The sequence below is a fragment of the Aythya marila genome (assembly GCF_965140915.1).
Source record: "Aythya marila genome assembly, chromosome: Z".
In the NCBI taxonomy this organism is placed as follows: domain Eukaryota; kingdom Metazoa; phylum Chordata; class Aves; order Anseriformes; family Anatidae; genus Aythya; species Aythya marila.
The window spans coordinates 13,290,001-13,313,527 of record NC_139080.1 but is presented as its reverse complement, the minus strand read 5'-3'; the positions used below and the strand labels follow the sequence as shown (position 1 = coordinate 13,313,527).

Genomic DNA, 23,527 nt, shown 5'->3' with positions numbered 1-23,527 from the left:
TTTTTGTCTGGTATTTTTATGTAAGTATGCTGTAACAATGAAAACCATAGCTTTAAACATCTCATCATTTCTATGATGTCTTTTATCCAAATCACTTAAAGCACTAAATCTCTATGTATTACTCAAAAGTGTCTGTGCCTGCAGAAATATAATCGAGAAGAGGTTGGATTTCTTTGCAATTACAGAAAAGATTCAAGACTCTCTACAGTACTTGAACCAAGGCGCTTTATTAAGGAGCATGCAAAAGGAGTGATTGAATTGAAAAGCCATCTCCTCTTTTATGATCCCCCAAACCCCAGCCCTGCTAATCCCCCCATCCCCATGCTGGACATTTGGCTTTCTCTCTCTGCACACTGTCTCTCACTGCTGCCCTGAGTCGTTCTCCAGCCGGGAGAGCTGGCAATCAGTCCCGGTCCCTTGTGTAATCAACTAGCTCACCTCGGAGATATGCTCACATCGTGCTGGCGTAGACTCACTTCTTCCACTTTGCAGCACTACAATCTGCAGACAGAACTCTGGCCCAGCTTTCTGTCTAGTTAAGACAAAACTAGTGCCTTTGTGACAATTTCTGGAAAAACAAACACGCGAAAACCCAAGGCAACATCCTCCGCTGGCTTAAGTGAGTGTAGCTCCTTAGCACTTGTTTCCATTAGTGGAGGTGCTGGCTCCCGAACGCCGTTTTGCTCTGTGCTGCTGGCACATTTCTGATTGTGTTGTCAGCAGGAGTCAAGCAAACCACGTTAATGTTGGGAGCTGTGTCTGTGCAGCTAGCTACATATAGCTTTCCACCCCACAAGCATCTAACCTATGTTAACGACATCGCGGCAGCTAAAATTGCAATGCAACAATAAAAATTCCCCGTGTGGTAAAAACCAGCTGTAAAATTCCCTGTGAAAAATCCCACTTGATCTATAGATTAAAAACGAAACCGAAGCTCAGCCACTCAGGAATGCTGAGTGCCATGGATGGGAATGCTGATCATGCTTCAGGACATGGAGGGCAGCCTGGGATCCCGCTGCAGTGCTGCCTCTCCTCCCGGGCACCACAGAACTGCACAAAAAAAAGAGCAAGGCACCCTGTGGGATCGCAGCCTCCACGCTCATTCTTGCAGGCAGAGGGCCCTGCGTGTTAGATTCCAAGCGTTTTTAATTAAAAGGGACTGGCTGTTGACAGGAGCAGCCAAGGATCAGTATCAACACAGAGGCTGGGTAGTGGGGAGCCAGTGCAGTGCCCCATGTCCCGAAGGAAGAGGATGTTTTCTCGGCTGTGTGCACAGGACTGAGTGCCAGAGACCACAATGACGCTGGAAAGCACAAGGTGGAATTAAGTGGCATGCTGCTCAGGGTACATTTCCAAAGGTGCAATTTCATCTGGATCTGCCAGTGCAGCGTGCCCACCCTCGCTGGCACGCAGTTTCTCAAGACAACCAAATGGCAGATGATGCAGTTACACAGCTCTGCTTGTAATTCAGACAGAAAACCACAGGAGCTGTTTTACAACCATGGGATAAGAGTATTCTTCTCATTCAGAAAGATGTGTTACAGGCTTCCCAGCTGCAGAAAGAGCCTGGTAAGGAGCACCGAAGGGATACTGAAATAGCGGAACTATACTCTTGATCTGCCACTAATCTGACTTTGATTAACTCTCCCCATCTTGTATTTGTTTCCTCAATCCTGTAGTAATAATTGTTTTCCCATTTAGATTCTTAGAGCAGATACCATCTCTGATCATCAAGCTGAGAGGCATCTAAAGAGAATTTAAAAATAACTTAAACAGAACAAAAGCCCAGACTTAAGGATTCTTGTAGAGCAGCAAAAACGAAAGGCAGTAAGCAATGAAGGGATACTCGGTAGGATTTGATAACTTTTTTTCCTTCCAAGGAAAACATTTTACAATTTACAGAATCGCTTAAAACACAGTTGTTAGCTAAAACAGAGCAGTATGCAGGACTGTAGAACAAGTAATTAAAAGAAATAGACAGAATATATACCCTTGCAATACTTATCTCACAGACCTGAAGGTATTTTTTTAGTGTAAACATGAGTTGAAATGCAGTAAAAATTATCAAATATATCCTACAAATGGACATTTTATGGGGTCTTAATCAAAAAGATTACCACTTCATGAACAGCAAAATCTCCCTGCTTTGGGGAATGTGTCACATTCATTGAAATCCTTCTTCTTTCATTGAATTTAACTTCACTGAAAACCTTCTCCCTTTCCAGTACTTAGAGTGTTTGTAAAGAAAGATGCAAGGCAACTTCTTACGTGGGCAGACAGTGATAGGACAACGGGGAATAGTTTTAACCTAAAGGAGAGATTTAGATTAGATGTTAGGGGGAAATTTTTCACTCATAGGCTGGTGAGGCGCTGGCACAGGCTGCCCAGAGAAGCTGTGGCTGCCCCATCCCTGGCAGTGCTCAAGGCCAGGATGGATGGGGCTTTGGGCAACCTGGTCTGGTGGGAGGTGTCCCTGCCCATGGCAGGGGGCTGGAATTAGGTGGTCTTTAAGGTCCCTTCCAACCCAAACCTTTCTGTGATTCTATGATTCTTCTGTAATCTTTCTTGAGTTACAGCATGGTGTGTTTAGGAAACATTGTGGAAACTTTGAAAGTTGATTCATTGATTTTGTTATGACTACAGGCTGTGATGCATAGGCATCTCAACTAGACACTCATTATAATCAAACAAGAGCCTAGGGAGCCCAGTGGCCAGCTCCACTTCTTGAGGAGAGGTTTCCAAAATGTGTCATTGCAACAGGATCTTGTTAGCTGGAACTTCAAAGCTAAGAATAACTAGAAATGGATGCCTCAGCACTGGGGAAAATCTCACCAAGACGGTAATTTCTAGCACGATGTCTCTCTCTCTCTCTTTTTTTTTTTTTTTTTAATTTATTTCATTTTCTTGTTCCGATTTTGTGACTCTCTGGCAAACTCTTGGAACTTTTCTCCATTCTCCAAAGGGTTACCATTGGTGTTTTGGACCTCAGCTGGGTTGATGGGGAGGTCGCTCAGAGTAAAATACTTACCATGGATTCTTCTACTTTCCCCCTTCTCATCTCTCACCCCCATCGAGTCAGCTTCGGTTCCTCTAGTCCTCTATGTTTCACATAAGATACTACCCTAAGTAGGGTAAATATTCTCCAAGATAACTGCCCATCCACACAATTAATGCAAACGATCCCCCTTTGTACCAAGCACATTTTCAAAGAAGAGCCATCCTGACCTTTTTTGACCTCTTCAGTGACTGTGAGGCACAATGTGCAACAGTCCTGCTCCAGGCCTCACTCCAGCTGCTCACTTGGGAGCAATCCTTTTGGCAAAAGCTCCACATGGAGCTTTATTTGGCTGCCATGTCAGAGGAAATGCAGAATTGCAAATTGCCATCCACCAGCTCTGGTGAAGTTGGAAGTGCTCCTACCACAGAGGCAAAAATAATCTGCATTTTAAATTATTGTTTTCCAGATGTATTATTTTGCATTCGTCAGGGTGACCCCTTTTTGTTATTTCCTGCTTCTCTTTTTTCAATGGTGTTTGCAGTATTCAGCTGCATCATCTGCTAATTTCATTAACATCCTGTTTAATGATCTCAAAGGGGGTACTTTAAAATATTACGTAGAACCGGACATAAAGCCCCCATTCCTGCAGCATCCCACCAGCCACCTCCCACTCACCTCTGTGCCCTGCTATTCAGCATGACCCTTTTCTCACTCATCTTGAAGTCTTCATACTGTGTTTGCATGATGTGTCATAATTTTAAAATACTGCTGAGTCATCGGTACTTACTTGCTTAGTCAGGTATTGCCACTTGTTTTTCTTTGACTTCCACATTGTGCCTGTAAGGGCTGAATGAGATTTCTCTGTGTTTTTACAATGATAGCAGTTTTGCCCCAGTTCTGTGATGCACTAAGCTACGGGGACATGGCTATAGGAAACTTTATTGTTACAAATTTAGTGGATAATAAACGAAAATCAACAAATTACAGCAGTATGTACTACTGTACCAAGCTGGAAACTCGGCTTTCTCCCTAAAATGCCATCACAACAAATCTCCATTTTTATTAGTCAATAACTCAGCAGCATCACTAAAACACATATCAAGGTATATTTAAACTATTCTGTGAAGAATCAAGGAGATCTTACTGTAAAAAGTCATAACAACTTTAAGTCATTGTTGACAATATTGCTTGCAGAGGCTATTTTGAAGATGCTGACATCTTTATCTGGAAGATTCTTGATGTTAGCCTCTGCTTAGTCAGATAAAAAATGAGGAGCCAGTTGCAAACTACACACCAATTTTATCACCACTTGCATGATGCCACACGTGGTAGTGTTAGAAAATCATGTTTGTTTGGTAAAAGATGTCTTTTATTAGAATCACATGTGAGCTCCCAATCTTCCTGAGTTCTGCTGGAGTCTTTTTCTTTCATTCCCACTGTGAACTTAGACTTCACTGCAGATGCCACCAAGCAACAAGAGAAGCAAACACACCCACCTAATATAGAAAGGCTGTACTGATATTTGTGCAGTTTATATGGGCTAAAAAGCATGCCAATATACAGTGCCAAGTATATATATCTATATATATATAACTGGGAAAAGTCTTCATAAAATTAAAATTGTTACATGCACAATTCCTAGCACATTCTCTTCTCACCCACCTGCTGTCTCCAAGTACTGACACTCGAGCTGATGGCTCCAGTCTGAGGGGCAATGGGAAAGATGTGGTGTTGCAGCCAGTGGTTAGCATCCACAGCTCTTTCCCATGAGATGGGTGTTGACGATGAGGTTTTCTTTCTCACTGCAGAATACCCAGAGGATTATTTTTGAACATTTTGCAAGACACACTGGCCCCTTGCTCTTCCTTTGGTTCTCCACAGCTCCATGTCCAGATTTACTATCCATGTCCTGCTTTGTATTTAAGACAGTTCACTTTTTTCCCTGTTTGCTATTCCTAAAACCAGCCTAGCCTGCTACCAAGGTTGGGTTCTCTGAATGACCAGGGATTGATTGCTGATGACTTGCTTCTAGCCCCAGTGTTGGTTGGTGCGGTCTCGTGTACGCAACTTCAAAGCCTCTGTCACCCCTTGCCTGTACTCCTCTAACTGAGGCTGCACAACAGATTCACATCATCAAGGCAAGTAATGCAGGGTGGGATGGATCAGGAATGCAGGTTTCATCAAGCATGAACACTGCAGAAATCAAGAAGAAACAGCGAGACTATTTCCAGTCTAGAAACAACAGTGCCCCTAAGGATGTGAGGAACGGGGACACGGGGTGGTCACTGGCATGCACAGAATACAAGAGAAGAGCAAATAGTGCCTGAAGACAGACTTCCAGAGATGTTCTCTAATAAATTTCTAGTTCCTTAGCATCTGAGTGCTAAGGAAATCTGCAAACTGTCATCTGCTACCTGCAAGCTACGTGTCTGTCTGCACACCTACGTTCTTAAGCCAAACAATTTATTTGATTCTAGAGGGACTATGAAGTCAGCCACAACACAGTCCCTGTGATCTTGACAAGCATTGGGCTAGAAAAACTAGACAAAAATGATGAATTTCAGAAAAACCTTCTTGAGGCCAATACTAGAGCAGATGGTGAGAAGGAAAGCCATACAACGAGAAACATTGATGCTTCAATCATGCTTAGAGTTTTGGGAACTCAATGGGTGGGCAACAAAATCACCACAGGCAAGGCAACCACAGATGTCATTGCAGTTTCACAGCTTTTAGCAGGTGGGAATTTTGTAATTCAATCCCAGAGTAAATCAGAGCAGATGGGCACCTATAGGTGTATAGTTAGCCCTACTGCTAATTCAGAGATTACATAAGATTACAGCAGACGACATTTTTTATTATATTAAAAAAAAAAAAGGGAGAATTCAGTATCCAAACACCTAACTGGGATAGGCTGGAAATATGTTCAGAATGTGGAGTATTGAAAAGCTGAGGACAAGGATGTCTTGAGGCCTCCCACATCAAACACTGTAAATGTCAGAAGGATTTCTGCTGGACACAAAGTGACTGAGCCATTAAAGAATCCTGAAACCAAAGGACATGAAGGGAATCCAGCAATTTCTAGGAAAGCCAACTGTTCTTCCAAATATTTCTGAGTAGGCTTGCTAGAAAGCTTATGAACCCTTAAGAAAATTAATGCTGTATAAAACATTTCCTTCCCATGCATATGGGAAGCCTTATGGATCTGCCACTAACCAGCAATTTCACTGGCTTAGCTGAATGAGGAGAGAATACATTAATTACATCCCCTGACAACTGGAAGCTGTAAAAAGCTGCAAGCACTTGGGGATCAAGAGAAAATTCAAAACAAACTTAACAAAATGGAGATACGTTCTAAGAAAATGCAACGAAACTCAGTTCAAAGGACAAAATGCAATACTGTGAGAATAATACATGAACACTAGACAGTGAATTGGCTGGGCAGCAGCCCTGCAGAAGAGGTTCTGGAGCACGGGGGTATGGGAGGGATTAGGACCTGAAAACAAATCAATAATGCCAAACTGCAGAGAAAAAAAGAGTGTAATGAGACATACAAACACTTTTCCTGTTTACGCAGTAATTCTAAAAAAGTAGCTTTATCTGAAACACTGAATACATAGTGGGCAATACGCTTCAAGAAATATGTGGACAATCTGAACACAGCAGAGAAAAACAAGGAAATGGTATGTCAGAAAGCAAACATAAAGGGAAAATTAAAAAATAAAAATAAAAAATAGGAGAAGAGAAGAAAAAAACTTCAAATATAATAAATAGATACTGCAAAATGAAGGTCATAAACTGACTTCCATGACTGCTGGAAATGGGATAGAAAACAGTGGACTTGAATTGCTGCAAGAACATTTTTCTTAGAGATTGTGAAAAACCTTGCAGTGCTAAGAATCAAGGATTGGAACAGATTGCTTAGGGAGACTGTGGAGTCTCTACCATGGTAGCATTTAAAGATCTGATCCAATAACCATGCCAGAACTGGTTCATGTGTATACCTGTAACTTGGTTCAAGAATGGACTACATAATTTCTAAAGGACTCATCTAGTCTAGTTTACCTACTGCAGGTGTTTAGCTGTTGCATCTATTATTTCATGATGCGTTGAGGAAAGGCCAGAACCCAAAGGAATATCCATCTGAAAGACTAAAAAGTCTTAAGTACCAGCCTTGACATACAACAGTTCTACAGAAACACATGATAACTAAGATTTAAAAACGAAGGCAAGGGAAGGGGCTTATTGACTATGCTTTCTGCATCAGCCTTCTTTTCAGTTAACCCTTGGAGTAAAAGATGAAAATGCTATCTGACCATCAGCCATTAAAAAATACCATGACGTACTGCCAAGCCACTCAAGCAACACTTAGGTTATGGAGATTCCAACAAGGTATTTTAGTACAGGACACTGCTGCCAAATGGGTGACTGTCAGCCTGCCCCATTGCCTTTGCACGTGGGAAGGGAAGCCTTTGCAACCAAGGCAGATTTCGACCAGGATTATTTGCTACAGACGGGGAAATATCTTGTGTTTCAGATAGTCCAGACTGCATGAAGCAATTAGTTACTGGAGTCCCAGAGGATGGATGAAGCACATATTGTATACAAAATTGTGTTTAAATGAGATTAGCCAAAAATCCTAGCAATCTGAAAACTGATGTAATAAGACGATTCCAAGCTTCAATGCCAGGCAAGCATAAGGACATCTCTGCTGTCCAGCTCTCTAACTTTTCATTTATCTGTGTGCATGAGATGGTACAACAGATGAGAAAAGCTCTGGGATAACAACAGGGGACAGAATCTCACGTCCTAATCTACCCATGGTAAAAAGTCATAACCAGTTTGCTGATTTTTAATGAGCTGAGCTGTGGGTCTTTCAGCAAGTTCTGGGCTGGGCTGGGAGGATACACAGGCATTTAACATGACCAGGAAACAGAAGAGGGATTTTGCAATACAGTTGTGACTAACAGGCCACAATAAAAGACATCAAAATTAACAAATGATTCAGTACCAAATGAGATTCCGAGCTACAGATGTCTCAAGTTGGATGCCCACAGAGTCATCAGAGGCCAAAGAAGCTAACGGACAAAGATCCAACCAAGAGGATGCCACTTCTCCTCAACAATGCCACTCATTGCAAAACATTCCACAGGGTCCAGCAGAGATTGAACTGATAGGATAAAGATTCATGGCTTCTCTTCCCAGAAAAAATAATCTTTTAGAGCCCAACAGAGAAAGGCAGGCATGACAAAGAATACCAAACTAAACATGTAATCATAAGCAAAGAGACAGTGACCAGAGGCCTCTGATCGCAAATTCACAGTTCTCATTAACAATCGCAAAAACAGAGGCAAAGATAAAACCTTCAGTAAGTTACAGGTCATAAGGACGACTTGTGCAGAGAGGAATTTAAGCAACCATAAGGCAGTTGCAAACAGTCAAGAGAGAAAGTGCCAGGAAAGAAAGCCTTAGCAATCACCTGACCTGCTGCTGAAGACATTAAAAGTAAGATATGTAAGCAATTCAAAGGACTACAGAGTCAAAATAAGACGTCTACAGCAACAGCAAAATCATAAACAATGAATGTGAAACTGGGCAGGCAACCCACCAAGTGATGGGCTACAAACATCTGGCAGGAAAAGTCCTGGCCCTACGGACAGGCGAGTAGTACTGTATAGGTCATCAGCACAAAGGCCAGAAATCACTGTAAAGAAATACTTAGAAGACATACAGAACACGGAGAGAAATGTTCAGGTTTGGAGATGACACCACAGTAGCCATTCTGCTTGCCAAAATGCTAGTGATGATTGTGACACCTCTATAAAGAAGTCTACTATAAAAGTATGCAAACAAACAAACAAAAAAAAGCCCACCTTGTTTTAGAAATATTGAATTAGAAGCCCATCTAGACTCTGGCTACATTAGCACTCGATATGGACACATGAGAGACCAAAATCACAGCTTGACAATGACTAAAACCTAGGTCCCGGGTAAAGTTTGAAAGAAAATTAGGTTCTTAAAAAATCAATACAAGTATTGTTTCTAATATTCCAATTTGCATGTAGAAGTGTATCTTTCATAACAAATATTTCATCGTGTTAATATTTTGCCTTGGACAGTTCAAAAAGTCAAGTCAGAGCTTGTTATACCAAGTCAAGCAGACTGTTCCTATCTCGGTCCTGGCCAGATTAACTCTTACCATTAAATTGTTCAATATGAAAAATTGCCCTTAAAAATGCATTAAGATTTGCCTTGTCGGTGAACATGCTGTCTGGATTCATTGTAAAGACTATGGGAAACAAACCATGCCAGGAGTTGAAGTACAAGAACATGTACAATTTAAGGTAGTTTTAAAACTTTTAAATACATTTCTGCACAGACATTATTTTAAATTTTAGGCTGCTAAAACGGTCACTCGAGACAATTGGGAACTTAAACATTGTAAGTAACAACAACAGACTTTTAGAGTAATTCTAACAGAACTTCTCAAGGTTCATTTGCAGAACTCATTCTTCTAAGAATTAGGAAACAAGATCTGAATAAATAACATGAAAGAAGACGCTTCCCTCAAGCTCAGAGAACAGTTGCAGTGTTTTTCCTCACCTGCCTTTCCCTCCTGCTCTGTTTCCTACTAGCCACATTGTCTCAGTGAACAATTTCTAACAAAAAAAAAAAATTAACTGTTATTATTCATCCTAACGCCATGGACATATCAAGACTTTAAAAACATTATTCAAGATTTTACAGAAATTTATTTGAAAATGCTTTATTTTCTAGTGAATTATATGGATAAAGAAAAGATAAAAAATAGCCTTAAATGAAACAATGCCATTTGACGTTAATTTGCTGAGGGAAACATTAAACAATGAGGTCTTTAGCAGGCTGCATTGGCAACTGCTGCTCTTCATCTTCTACTTCTTTTTCTCTTCCATTTACTGCTTACCTAGGTAATAAGTCCTTTGTTCTACATATTACAGCTGTAACTGTAAACTAAGCATTTATTTGCTCTTCTAGATAAGCACGTACTAAAACATTTTTTACAAGGGAGAAAGACAAGCTGTGGATTGTTTAGTGAGGTTACACTCATCAAAAGACTATATTGAGTGAAAGCTGTGGAAATACTTAATTTTGGGAATGTTATTCCAATGCTCACAACGTTTTTTGAGGTCAGGTTTATTTTTTCCTAATGTATAGAAATGTTTTTTGAGAAAAAGATAACTTTGGAAAAAGAAATTATACAATAAAATTGTGATGCAGAACAATGCTGTAAGAAAAAAAAAACCTAAGTTTTGCTGATTCTATCAGGACCACACACTTATAAGTTACAAAGGTGATTAAGTGCTGGTTAAATATAGCCTTAAATTATGCCTTCAAATCTATTCATAATTAAGAAAGCTTGATTGTTATGATGTCTCCTGCTCTCTACTCCTAGTGCAAATGCAGAGCGCTCGCTAATATTGCATACTATTCTAATCACAATACCTATTATATATTATTATAATCACAATATAAATGCCTAAATCTAACACAGGTTCATTTCTCCTTCTCTAAAGGACACTGGTTTTAAATTTATCCTTTGCTTTATTAAATTCAGAACTGCAATTCCATGTTAAAAACTTCAAACTTTTAATACTTATATAAGAGACTTCATAAAGGATAGTATCAGTTTTCAGAGAGTGTGAACCAAGATGTACATAATTCATTTACACTATAATATCAATATATACAAAGACATGGTAATAAACATAAGTCCGCTCTATACTAATGCTAATCAATACAAACTAATAGGGACAGGAAGCCTGAACAAAATCAACTAGGCAACAAACGTATGTTGTTTTTATTAAAACAAAATCTATAATTGTTCATTCCTATTTATATTTTTGAAAAATAAAAGCCATATAAATTGCCTACTGTGAGACACTACACATACTTAAAAGGGATGTCATTTATTTAAGGATAAACACTAGATATTTTTTTCTAAAATTTAAACACAAGTGAACTAAAGTGGACTATTTCACATTAGTAAATCTAAATGAAAGTGTAAGCTTTCTTTATTTGGAATAGCTTATCAGACCTTCCTAGAAAAAATAAAAAGAAGCCTGAGAAACTGTATTATTTTATTTATATACTCGAAATCATTGTACACTGTTGTGACACAGCATTAGTAAAGTTGGCTTTAAAAAAAACATTTGGTAAAACACTGGACTCACTAGAATTCTATTAAAAATTAGAGACCAATATTTTCCACTTAAATCATGAAGTTAAATAACTGACAGGGAAGAGTTCTCCATTGCATAAAATAAATCATTCCTTATTATAAATTCAGATGTGGGATTACAATCTATTGTAATACGTTCCCTTTTACACTGTAGCGAGTTTTATTAGCTGCAGTATTTTATGCTTTCAAATTTTGACCCAATAACCAGAAGAAAAAAATAAAAATAAAAATGCTGCTCTTTGTTTCAAATGCTTTTGAAATATTCGTTATACCAAATTCTTCAAATTTTACGTTTTTTCCATTCTGGCTTGTCTGTTTCATCATCTTCTGGTTCCACTTCTGCAAAAACTGTTTTTGGCTGCGTTCTAGAAAATATTAAAAAGATTAAAATAATGATTAGGCTACAATTCTATAACAGAAACTGCATTAGACATATATTAAACACAAATTACATCCTTTATATTTAACAAAAAAGTATCCTAGATTTACTTGTTTTCTATTCTCAAAAAAATCCTGTCAACTAACCTTCTAAGAGCTGAAGGAACTTTCAGCTCTTGGGCAAAGAGCAAAAGTATGAAGAGCAGCATAACAAACACACATCTTCTGCAAGTATTATTTCCTGATTAGCCTTCAATCATTATGTGTTTATTCCATGAATAAAATTAAGACAGATGAGAGGAACAAGTCAGTTTAGTAAAACACCAGAAAAGTGGAGCTACAGTTCTTCTCATTACATTATTCAGAGAAAGAAACCTCCATTTTGATTCACTGCAGTATCATGGGAGCCAGTAAGTGAAAACAGAACAACATGGTTTCTGGCTTAGCCTATGCATGAAAAAAAAAAAAAAGTTTTATCCTCCAGAGTCTTTATCCAGCACTACCGTAACATAATAAAACTAATGATCTTCATATGAGAACACAGTGTATCCTACAGTCAAGCTTGACGGTATCTATTCCTCCACTGTTTACCTGTATTTTAAATACTGCAAACTTTATAAAAATAATTATCGATTACTTTTTAAATGAACACAGTATTAACAAACACAGCATTTTAACAAACCATTTGGACATTCAGTCCCCCTGTTTTACACTTTAATCACTGCATGATCTCCTTTCCAAACTAATTCTTAGTACAATCATTGTGGAGCTGATGCTACTGGATTTCTGAAGTTGGCTGTGCTCAAATTCTCATAACAACAAAGACAGAAAAAAAAAAAAAAGTATAAAAAGCAGCCAAGGCAGTCATCATCTCGTTAAGATATTAAATAATGTTTTCACAGCAGTGTGAGAACATGAAGCACTAACTATTGTTATAACAACTGTTATTTGTCACACTCTACAAGATGCATAAAGCTTAACAAAATTGCGTCTGCCTTACTTAACACAACAGGCATAATTCAATGTTGCCATCGCTTTTGAAGAGTAATACAATACCAAGCCATCTGTCATTAAAGAAAAAAAAAAAAAAAAAAAAAAAAAGGATTCTCCAGTTGTTAAATAGGCAGCACGAAGTAGATACAAAGGTTCCAAAACTAGTCAAAGACAACTTGCTGTATACACTGAATCTTCCTACTGGCCTGCCCCCTTCTCCATCCTCTGACCCTGCCATGGAGGTAGACAGAGGCAAAATGTCCCAGAGATGGTCCTATGGAGGAGATCTAGCACGTTCCTCTGGTGCAAGCTGTACATCTCATTACACACAAGTAGACCTTGAACCCAGATGAGGACCTAAACTACTGGAAGTTAGAAAAGTCATTCTGCTCTCCATGGAAAACAGAATTACAAGTTAAAACAACAACAACAACAACAACAACAAAAACATCTCTTAACATTCTCCAAATTAATAAGCATCGTTGGAAAATAGTTACATGAACTCCACTTAAGCCATCTCTCAAAGACGACTCAGGAAAAAAAAAAAAAAAATCAATATGAGATCCAAAACAGCCACCAGGGATGAAGGCTTTATTGGCTCAAATACTGGATTCTGTTGTCTGCTGAAAAAATGGAATGCCTGGAATCTTCTTGCTCTCGTATTTTTTCAAAACCTGCTGATGATAGTTTGTTTAGCCATTTTAGCAGTGTACCTTCCTTCTAACACAATATTCAGAAGAAAGATATCTAAATGCCATACAGGATCTTATCAGGTCAGCACGAGTTATTTGTTAGTAAAACACAGCTTCTAAAGTCTAAACCAATCACTTCTGACCAGGAAAATTCAACTGTCACAATTTTTCTCAGAAACTTCCATTCAATAAGAATTACTTAATTCATGGAACAAGCACCAGAAGCTATGTATTTTCCATGATATAAGTAGAGCAGTGAAAAGTTTTAGGTTTCAGTAAATATTAGTAAGCTACTCTGAGTCCAGTGAAGATGTGGGCGGGTGGAGGGGGTGGGGGGACACGGATGACACTGTAGCATAATCTAGCCGTAACCAGCTCAAGAGAAAACACGCAGAGGAAATTAAGCTTGCCTGCTATCTTGTTTTTTAAAATTAGCATGAAACGGCTGTAGCCTCAGCTCAGCTGAAATGTAAACTGATCCACCTCCACAAGCTATACAGCAGTAACTGGGACACCTAAGGTAATTCATATGCCTGACCTGATAAACACACATTGTTCTGCTTAGTAACTGCACTAGAGATTGCCAATGTGGTAGGAGTTTTCTGCATGATTAATATTTATACAAAAATTATCAAAACAGTTCCACTGCTTCAAAATACTTTAATTTCTGAGGGCTAAATAACACACGCAGAAAGCTGATCTTTGTCCTTAGGAGCTATGTAATCAAATATCAAAGAGCCCAAGTTCAAAGCGACCTCGGAACACCAGGTCCAATCTCTTCTGGGAAAAGGCACCCTATATGAGATTATCTAGCACCCTGTCCAATCACACCTTCAAAACCTCCAGGGATAGGGATTCTACCATTCCCCTCATCACCATTGAGAAATGATGGCGATCAGAGGAGGTTCCCAATGACTTGAAAAGACAACATATTCATCTTTATGAAGGGCAAGAGGAGGATTTGGGGAACTATAGGACAACCTACCCAACTTCCCCTCTACTCAGCACTTTTGAAATGACATCTGAAGTAGCATGGCCATTTGTGGGCTCTCCAGGACAAGAGACTTCAGCATACAGTGACAAACTGTGTCAGTGGTGGACTATCCAGCAGGTTTGAGAACAGTGGAAAGCCATCACCAAGATAGTTAGGGGGCTGGAACACACCATATACTATAAAGCTGAGAAGTGGGTCTCTTTAGCTTTAACAACAGAAGGCTAAAGAGGGATCTCAGTGCTATCTACAACTACATCATGAGAAGCTAGAGAGAAGAGGTGCGGTCAGAGTCTTCGCATGACTATGAGAGAAAACCAGTATCTCAGACACTGACAAACGCATTCATATTGTAGGTTACCCTGAAAGGTCGCAACAAAAACTGGAAAAACAAACTAAGTCAATTTATTCTTATTAATTTGTTCATATGATTTTCTGAGCACTCCTCTTTACCTCACTGTTTTTCAGTGTATTCAGATATGTAAACACACACACACACAAAATTCCAGTGGCCATGCACTGTTCTAGTCACCATAATCCCTCTGATTATCAGCTGTTTTAATTACTTACCTTTTAAAGATCCTGTAAAAGTAGCCCATTAACAGCTGTGATTCACAGACTAGCAGCTAAAAAATACTGCTATAGTTAAACCAGCTGGAGATGACAACGGCGTATCACAGCATGTGACTCATGTCACAGCAACTTTTGAAATTTGTGTTTATTTTGCACTGAAGCAAATTAAAAAAGATAACTTCCAAGCATGCTTGGAAACCAGAATAATGTCAGAAAAGCTACTTTCAGACAGAAAAGAAGAGGTCTTTCAGTGTCAGGCCCCCCTGTATTCCTTAGCCCACCAGCTAACCTGACTCCTTCCTGAATCTCAGGTAGTTCCCTCTCAAAATTAACAGTCTCCAAAATTTACTAACATGTGTCTGCGAAATCACTGTTCTAAAATGATCTGTCCAGTACTCCTTCAACTAAAGATACGTGAGCCACAATATGTCTAACACTTCACATGCTGGTACTGCCGTTGAGGAAAAGAGCATTGAACACAGGGAGGCTACAGGTTGCTGCTTCATGTTATTCTTTTTTGCCTATGACAAAGACATCAAAATACGGGCAACATCACTGTTTTATAAGAACTGTGGTCCATTTTGATGAGGAGGGAAGTTTCACCCTCACCTTCTCTGTGGTACAGAAGAAAGATACATCTGGGCCTGATTAGGCCCTCAGCTACAATGCTTAGTAATTCCTGCTGATCCTTCAGAGGGAAATCTGAAGTCATTATAGTATCTCTGTACAGCTGTGTTAAAACAAACAGCTCACAAAGAATGTAATTTTCAAACATTTACAACTGATGCCTCAAGTTCCTTTCCTGTAGTTCTTTATTTGAAATCTTCAATCTGTCCTTCCTTTCCTTTCACTCCACTGGAACAATTCTTGCCAAGGTCTCTAACAAGCTTTTTCCTGAAAAATCTCAAGGTCATCTTTTTTTTTTATTATTTTTATTTTTTTTTAATTTTTTATTTTTGACAATTTATTCACTTTGGCCTTCTGTGATATGTCATGTGCTGATTCAGCACATACTTCTTATCATTTCCCAATATCCTTTTCAGCAGCATCTGTTTTTTCCACCCATCCTTTTGCCACTTATGTACTTCCCTCTCCTTTTCTGGTTCAAATTACAGGAGAAACAGAAAGATCATGTTAACAATAACAAGCTTGAAAAAAAATTTCAAGTGATAAATAATGCAAATAACTACTTGGCTTCAAGAATAGATTACACACCTTAAACTCCAATGAAAAGGATTTTTTTTTAACATACATTGTATAAACTAACAGTAGAATTCATGCCACAAGTATTTCTTATATGAATTGCTGAAGTGGAAACACAGATAAAACCACAAAATCAGTTATCTGATTTAGAATGACCTTTTCACTACAAATCAGGACCAGATCAACTCTAACCTTGTCACCATAATCCAAGTTATAAAAGCTTTATTGATAAGAAAATGAGTGTTTCTTAGTCTTTTTGGACTAAAATTACTTTAGATCCATCACTGAAGAAAATAAAATGACTATCTTTTTCTTAGATGTTTTCTTAAGAAGGAAAATGGAAAACTGTATGTGAAAAACCATCCATGAGATAGTACACAAACAAAAGCTTTGTCAAACAAGAGAAATGTGGATACTCATATCATATTTAAATGAAAAGTTACCACATATGTGAAAAAATTGATAGCAGAAAAAGTGGTAAAAAGAATAAACAGCACTGAAAAAAATTAAACATACTGGTTGTGTATTTCCCAGGTCTCAAGGCAGCACGTAATTTTAAGTATATATCAGAATATTACCTTTCCTAACTCTTTAGTATATTTTAGGATAAGGGTGAATGGCTTTAAACTAAAAGAGGGTAGATTTGGATTAGATGTTATGAAAAAAATATCTTCACTAAGAGGGTGATGAGGCACTGGAACAGGTTGCCCAGAGAAGTTGTGGGTGCCCCATCCTTGGTCAAAACAAGGCTGGATGGGGCTTTGAGCAACCTAGTGGGAGGTGTCCGTGCCCATGGCAGGGAGGTTGCAACTAGGTAATCCCTAAAGTCCCTTCCAACCCAAGCCATTCTATGATTTTATGGTTATGCTAGAATAGATATGTTATATATATCTAAGGGAGCCAGTTTCCTAAGGTTTATATACTGCTTATTATCATGAACCCAATTTTTACAGGGTCACTGGGGACACACTTCCTACACAACATTCTGTGATATTTTACATCAATTATTTGTACTTAGCACATTTATTAAATATGCATCTGTAAGGAAGTCTGTAAAATGGTTTTTACACAAGGTAAACACACCCACCCTGCAAAGTAAGGTATCAACTACATAATTAACACATCTCTATATATTATGCACATGCCCAGGCAAGCAGTTAATGAAACCTATGACTGTCATTGGTTTGTAACTTTTGATGCAGACCTCTGTCTCTGAAAGTTAAGAACATACCACAATTATAAAGTTATTGCATTTCAGTGCCTTAGTGTTTTATAAATAATAATAAAAAGTAATAAAAAAATAATAACAATGAAGCTTTAAAAAGCTTTTTGCATAGGGTGCGTCTTAAAGTCAAGTTTCTAAAGCAAGGATAGAGGCAGTTTCCTTGGCATGAGATTTATCAGCTGACAAAACTGTCAAGGAAGCATGCCGCTGGCTGCAGCCCAACTCCCCCACATACGTATCACCTTCTGGTGCGTAAGTTAATAGCAGTCTGTATTTGCTTCCTCCCCATTTCTCAGTCAGCTCTCTTCTTTCCCTGCAGCTACATCTTTTAACAAGAAACCATAATGAGATCTGCCCACCTGACACAGTAAGCTTTCTGTAATGTAGCTAAATTTTAAAACTTTCCTGTCTACTACATTGCAGGTGTGGGGGTGAAACTTACTATACAGTCAATGAAGTTACTGAGCCAAAAATATACTGAGGTATCTATCTACCTAACGGAATGTGTGACTGTGTTTACTTTTAAGAATGAATAGTTGTACATACTAAATAAAAACAGGTACCTGCACATTTACAGTAAATTTCACCTCTAGGAAACATAAGCCCTCAAAGAGTTACAAATTTAGCCTATTCATTACTACAACTGTTACAGAAACAGGCTTTGTCAAACCCTTCTTTGACTTGGTATCAAGAGTGATATTGTATAATACATTGATTTGATGTACTTCACAACAATGTCATACTTATTAATTACCTAGCCAGAGCCAGGGTGAGCCACTAATGTTCTCAAGCTGCTTTGGAAAAGCTATTGTGGGTCAAGCTGGGAAATAAGCGTCACCACAACAAAGAGCAATGATTCTTAATATATTCTGAGTTTCTGGAAAGATGTGTTAGTTTGTTTGTTTGCTTTTCATTATGGAGCTAAAAACTAATAAAGAAAGTACAGTAAATAAAGTACCAATGAAAGTACAGCCCAGAATATAGCACAATGGGCTGCAAATTAAAAAAAAAAAAAAAAAAAAAGGCTGTTAGTAGCTCTGCCTGCTCTGTGCAGACCGTTTAATCGCTTCATAACCCTTCCTTATGCATTTTGGAAATATTACTCCTACTAGATAATTACTTTGTACAACAAAAACCATCAATGACAATATCAAAATACAAAAAAAAAAAAAAATTCTAATTTTTAAAGTGGCAGTTTCTGTTCCTCAGTATGAAACACATTTATTTAGTATGTATTTCAATATTACCATGAAATTATTTAATGTTTTGAATTGTACTTATTCTTAGAAAATGAAGATATTTGGTAGAAACAAGTAAAGAAGTATATTGCACAGTTTTCATTGTAACAGATATGGATAAATACCGCACTCTTACATACAATTTAAACTGAGTTCAATTAACAGTTTAATTAACAGTTCAATTAACAATTTAATATTTAATACCTTTAAGACCAAGTTAATTCAAGCAGTACTCAGGTCTTGATATAGAAAAAATACAAATTATTTATGATACTTAAGAAATCATCTAAAATATGTTGTCATAACACCAAGCAAATATTTTTGAAGGTTTAACCTAAGGCCCAGTTGGAGCTAGAGGGTATGTTGGAAAGCATCACCCCAAAGTCTGTCCATGGGACAGTACCTTATTAAAAGGTATATTATAATTTCTCATACTGATTTGTAGAAGACTAGCAAATTTAGAAAGCTTTAGAATTTTGTAGCACTGACAGTCAAATTTTAAAAATGGTAATGTCACATTTTAAAAATTTAACCTCCTGGAAACTCTTATCTTCATATAGGAGTGTGACATATTCTTGGTTTACGTATTAATGGCAACAAGCCAGAAAAGGCAAAGTATACTGTTAAAAATGTATGTCTTCTATTTTTACAAACTCCCAATGGTCTCCAGAAATATTACTTGTATTTTTAATTGCTTCCTTACTTAGCATATGCTGGAGCAACCCAGTATGGATTCTCCTCTGCTTCCTTTGCATGACGTAAAATAGCCTCTCGAGGGTTGCTGTCATCTGTCTTATCCAGTGCAATATTCTTGACTATGTATGATGACAAGGTACCTCCGTGTGTTCCAACACGGCCACCACGACCTGTAGCAAAAAAATAAATTAAATGACTGTTTTAAAGAAAAATATTTAAGAAATAAACAGAAAAATGTTATATTTTGTCTGTAACAGTGATCTGATACAAAGAAGCTATCTAATATTACAGGAAGAGCCTAATTTAGAGCTGCATTCACATACACATTTTACTGATTACATGAAGGAATTGTGATTATTTTTGGCAAGCACTCCAAAGACCAATGTCTAACAGTTCTGGATGCTGTTCACACATATAACAGAGTCCCCCACCCAAAAATGTTTGAATGCAAATCCAAACAAACACAGAACCCAAGAATTACAGTCCATTTGGTATACAACAGCATGAAGTGATTATGACTACATTACCTGGTCCTGCTACTGGAGGTTCAGGTTTGTGAGACTTCATGGGGTCCAGCCTATCCTTTTCCAGCTGTTTCCTAGTGCTTCGCTGTCGTGGTTCACGGAACATGGGAAGTGCATGGGCTAAAGAGTCACAATTTGGAGATAAAGAAACATTAGAAATTCCATTATCTTTTCAATGTTTTAATTACAAGGGTGAAGACTGCAAGGATTTGTTCACACAAAGGAAAGGGTTAGGGTCATTTGTTTATACAAAAAGAAAGGTGGTAGAAGCAGCCTTCTGCTTTTACTGTATCCAAGCAATGGTTTACCGAGGTATATTTTAGAGAGCTTCTTCCTGATGAATTTTTCAAATATGAACGTAGCCAAATTTCCACAGTTGTATCAGGTAGCAGTTTTTCATCTGAAATACTGTTTGCATAGTATATGTGCATATAATCCACTCCTCTGACATTGAGAGTCCTCGACATTAGCATTGTGACCAACTGGCTGCTCTTTTCTGAATATTCCATTTTATTATAGCACTTTAATACTCCAGCAGCATAAAAAACTTTACATGCATTTCTGGTTCTGAGACAGAGAGGAGAGGAATCTCCTCAAAGATCCAAGACATGTTTTTTCTGCAAATGAAGTCACATTCTTTTTTTTTTTTTTTTTTTTTTATAAATTATGATACTAATCAAATTTGGAAAAATACCCATAATTGAGACAGTTTGACTAAACCATCAGGATTTAAAGCCCGTTTTTCATCATAAAACTGCTGCAATACCTTCAATCACAATCATTTACCTATATGCTGTTTCAGTCAGCTCAGACAAGAGGCACTTTTGTCAGCACCAAAAAAACACCATGTTAAGGGACAGTTTTCTTCTGGTGAGGCAAAACACTGCCGTACGATGATTGCTGCTGTTTCCCAAATTGCAGGAAATTGTGTTGGGGTCAAAAGACCCAACAAAGACAGAACCAAAACAAACAAAATCTTAAGTGTAGAGGAACTGGCTCTACATTTAATAAGGAAAAGATGAAGTCAGCATCCAGAGACCTCTCACTTTGATTTTCCAGCTTACTTATGGAAGCCTGCTCAGTTTACTAGGCCATGTAAAGTCACAGCCATATGACACAGCAGTAGATCTTTGGGAATACGTGTTTAGGTTTTATTTTTGCAGATTTCATAAAGTACAGCAATAAATTGTCCCAGGCATTTCAAAGCAATGAGGTTGATTGGTTTGCATAGAGCATCTCAGGTGACTAATGCACAGATCCAAGCTTTTTCCATATGCGGAGTCAAGGTTGTCCAAAGGAAACCAAAGCTGCATATTCCTGTGTTTTAAAAGTAATACCTAATCTCTCCGAAAATATTATTGCATTTTAAGCAGCTATTATAGGCAATCCTAAGATTAAAGAGCAGCTACAAGTTCAAAAAAAATCAAGTAGAGGAGGATGAAAAAGGGGTTGGTTCACTTTGGAAAGGATTTCTAAGATCTTCAGTTCTTTCTAGTTCTATCAGCAAGTTTCAAAGAAGCTAATACTATGTGGGAAGGCCAAAATCTCTCAATCCCCTCGTCCCCTTATAAAATATGCCCTAGGGAAAATGCAGGTCATTAAACTTTCTACAGTAACAACAATAACTATTTCTTATGCATCAATGAGTCTTAATATGAACATGAGGTCTTAGACTATAACCCGTAAGCTGGAAAGATATTTTAACTATTTGAAAACCCACGCATCTCTAGGCAAGTTCTAAATCTTGAAAGATCTCTAGGAATTTATTCAAGAACTAATGCTCGCATCTCTGATTTTGCCACTGGTACTATTGATGTTCCCAGGCAGCGAAAGGCTTCTTCAACTCATCTCTACTCACCAATTCACCAACTTAGTTAAGTAAAATTGAAAATTCAATAAAGGAAGAAAAGAATATTGGAGTGTAAGAAGTTGGTGTTTTTTGTTTGTTTGTTTTTTTGGTTGTTGGTCAGTTTTTCTTGTTGTGGTTTTTGAATACAAAATTCTTGCAAAAGGTCATCCCAACTTTTTAAAGCAGTTGTCCTTTCCGATGCATGAAACTTGCATCAGAATCTAGAAAACAACCAACATTAACCATTACAGGGCATACCAAATACACCCCTTTTCAGTTTTGCAGGGCTATAAATAAATTTGTATGTAGCACTCAATACTTAAGGAATGATTGCAACTATTTACAGGGGAAAACATAAAAGTAAATCATCTGCAAATAATATGATAACTAAGAAAGATGTAAGAATGCTCATATAAAGAGATGTTTAAATTCCTTACGTGTTATAATGTAATCCTGAGTAAGAGTCTCTGCTTGTCTCTCTTTTCTTTTTGTTTTGACCACGCATAATTTTGCTCCCCTAGGAGAAAACACACAGCAGTTCAGTTGGTCAGTTTATATCAAATACAAACCATTTTTTATTCAAAACATATTCTCAACTGAATTATACAGTACTTTAAATATGCATGACTGCGTATATCTTGGTACATCCATGCACATGTGAAGGAGGGCAAAAAGATTAGTGCTTTTATTACAGATCAGTTTATATGACTGGTGGAAGTACGGGAGGAAGATTCATATCACACTTCATTTGTCCACAGTACTTGCAGCATGCACACAGGAAGTGCTTCTCTCCAAATATTGGCAATGATTAGTACCCTTAGTACCCTTCCTATGCAGCCTGGGTTGTTGTAGTTATCTAATCAGAGGTGTTTGTAACACGGCACCGAGAAACTCTGCAGAAGCCTCGTTGCAGCAGGACTAATTTAAACTGGTATTATTTTCCTTCTTACTGTAAGTACTAGGAATAAAACTGGGTACAGAACTGAGCTAAGGCTTTTGTGGTCTTTGTACAGGAGTCTCAGGCTGCACTCTGGAGAGAGTCAACAAACGATGCTGACGAACCTCCCTCCTGTTCTCTAAATTGAGAAAGAACAGAAAAATAATACTTATTTCTAACAACCTTATAAACCGGAATTTATTTTCATATTCCTATCGCCAGGCCACAGTAAATATCCAGAACTATGAACTATAATACAATATGTTTTTGGATGCAAGTGAAACAAAGTCAAGGGCTTTGGAAGAACATATTTATATCACTCTATATATGAAGTATGCATTCTTCCTCAGCTGATAAGGAAGGAAGTACCCCAGCCAATTTAGAGGGTAAAAGCAAGTTAATTGTGTAAGTATTTATAGACTAGTTAAATCCTCTTCTTTTCATTCTAGGCTGACAAGTCACCTTCTGATGAATCACTGCCACCCTTCCATTAGATACACAGGCAAAATCCACACGTGACAGGAGAGGGTGGGAGAGATGGCAAGGTCTCAAACCGAGTCCTCTAACATTAATACACAGACTGGCAAGTTTAAGCTAATGCTTCTAAACAGCATTTGTACTTCATAAAAAATAAAATATGACAAAAATACACCTATATGACAAAATATGACAAAAATATTACTAAATTCAATAAGTAGCCTTTCAATAACACCATTTCAGCAGTCTTCAAGAGGTGAAATGAAAGGCTGGTTATTCTTACAGAAAATTTCATACAATTCAAGAATGGAAGCGTTTGTAAATTCAGGTAGAACTGCCAGCGTACAGCACCACAGAGAGCCTGGAGGAAAATGCACTGCTTTTCAAGTACAAACTTTTGTGGTTTTGTTTTTTTTTTTGTTGGTTTGTTTTTGTGTTTGTTTGTTGGGTTTTTTTTGTAACTTGGTAGCTAAAACTGCACAGCAAATGCTACTAACTCTTTTTTTTTTCTCATCTCTTAGTATAATTATAGCATCAG

The 23,527-nt window shown here is 37.8% G+C and overlaps 1 protein-coding gene across 1 annotated transcript in view; it reads right to left on the bottom strand.

Annotated features, from left to right (window-relative positions):
• Positions 1 to 9,783: 9,783 nt before the first annotated feature.
• The window catches only part of WDR70 (WD repeat domain 70), a 142,467-nt gene continuing 128,723 nt past the window's right edge, over positions 9,784 to 23,527 (bottom strand). Inside the window, exons 15-18 of the mRNA XM_082783005.1 lie at positions 22,013 to 22,092; positions 19,730 to 19,846; positions 19,210 to 19,372; positions 9,784 to 11,578 (exon numbers count right to left, since the gene is read on the bottom strand). Coding sequence (XP_082639131.1) covers positions 11,494 to 11,578; positions 19,210 to 19,372; positions 19,730 to 19,846; positions 22,013 to 22,092 — 445 coding nt within the window. The 3' untranslated portion in view covers positions 9,784 to 11,493. The remainder of the gene's footprint in view (positions 11,579 to 19,209; positions 19,373 to 19,729; positions 19,847 to 22,012; positions 22,093 to 23,527) is intronic.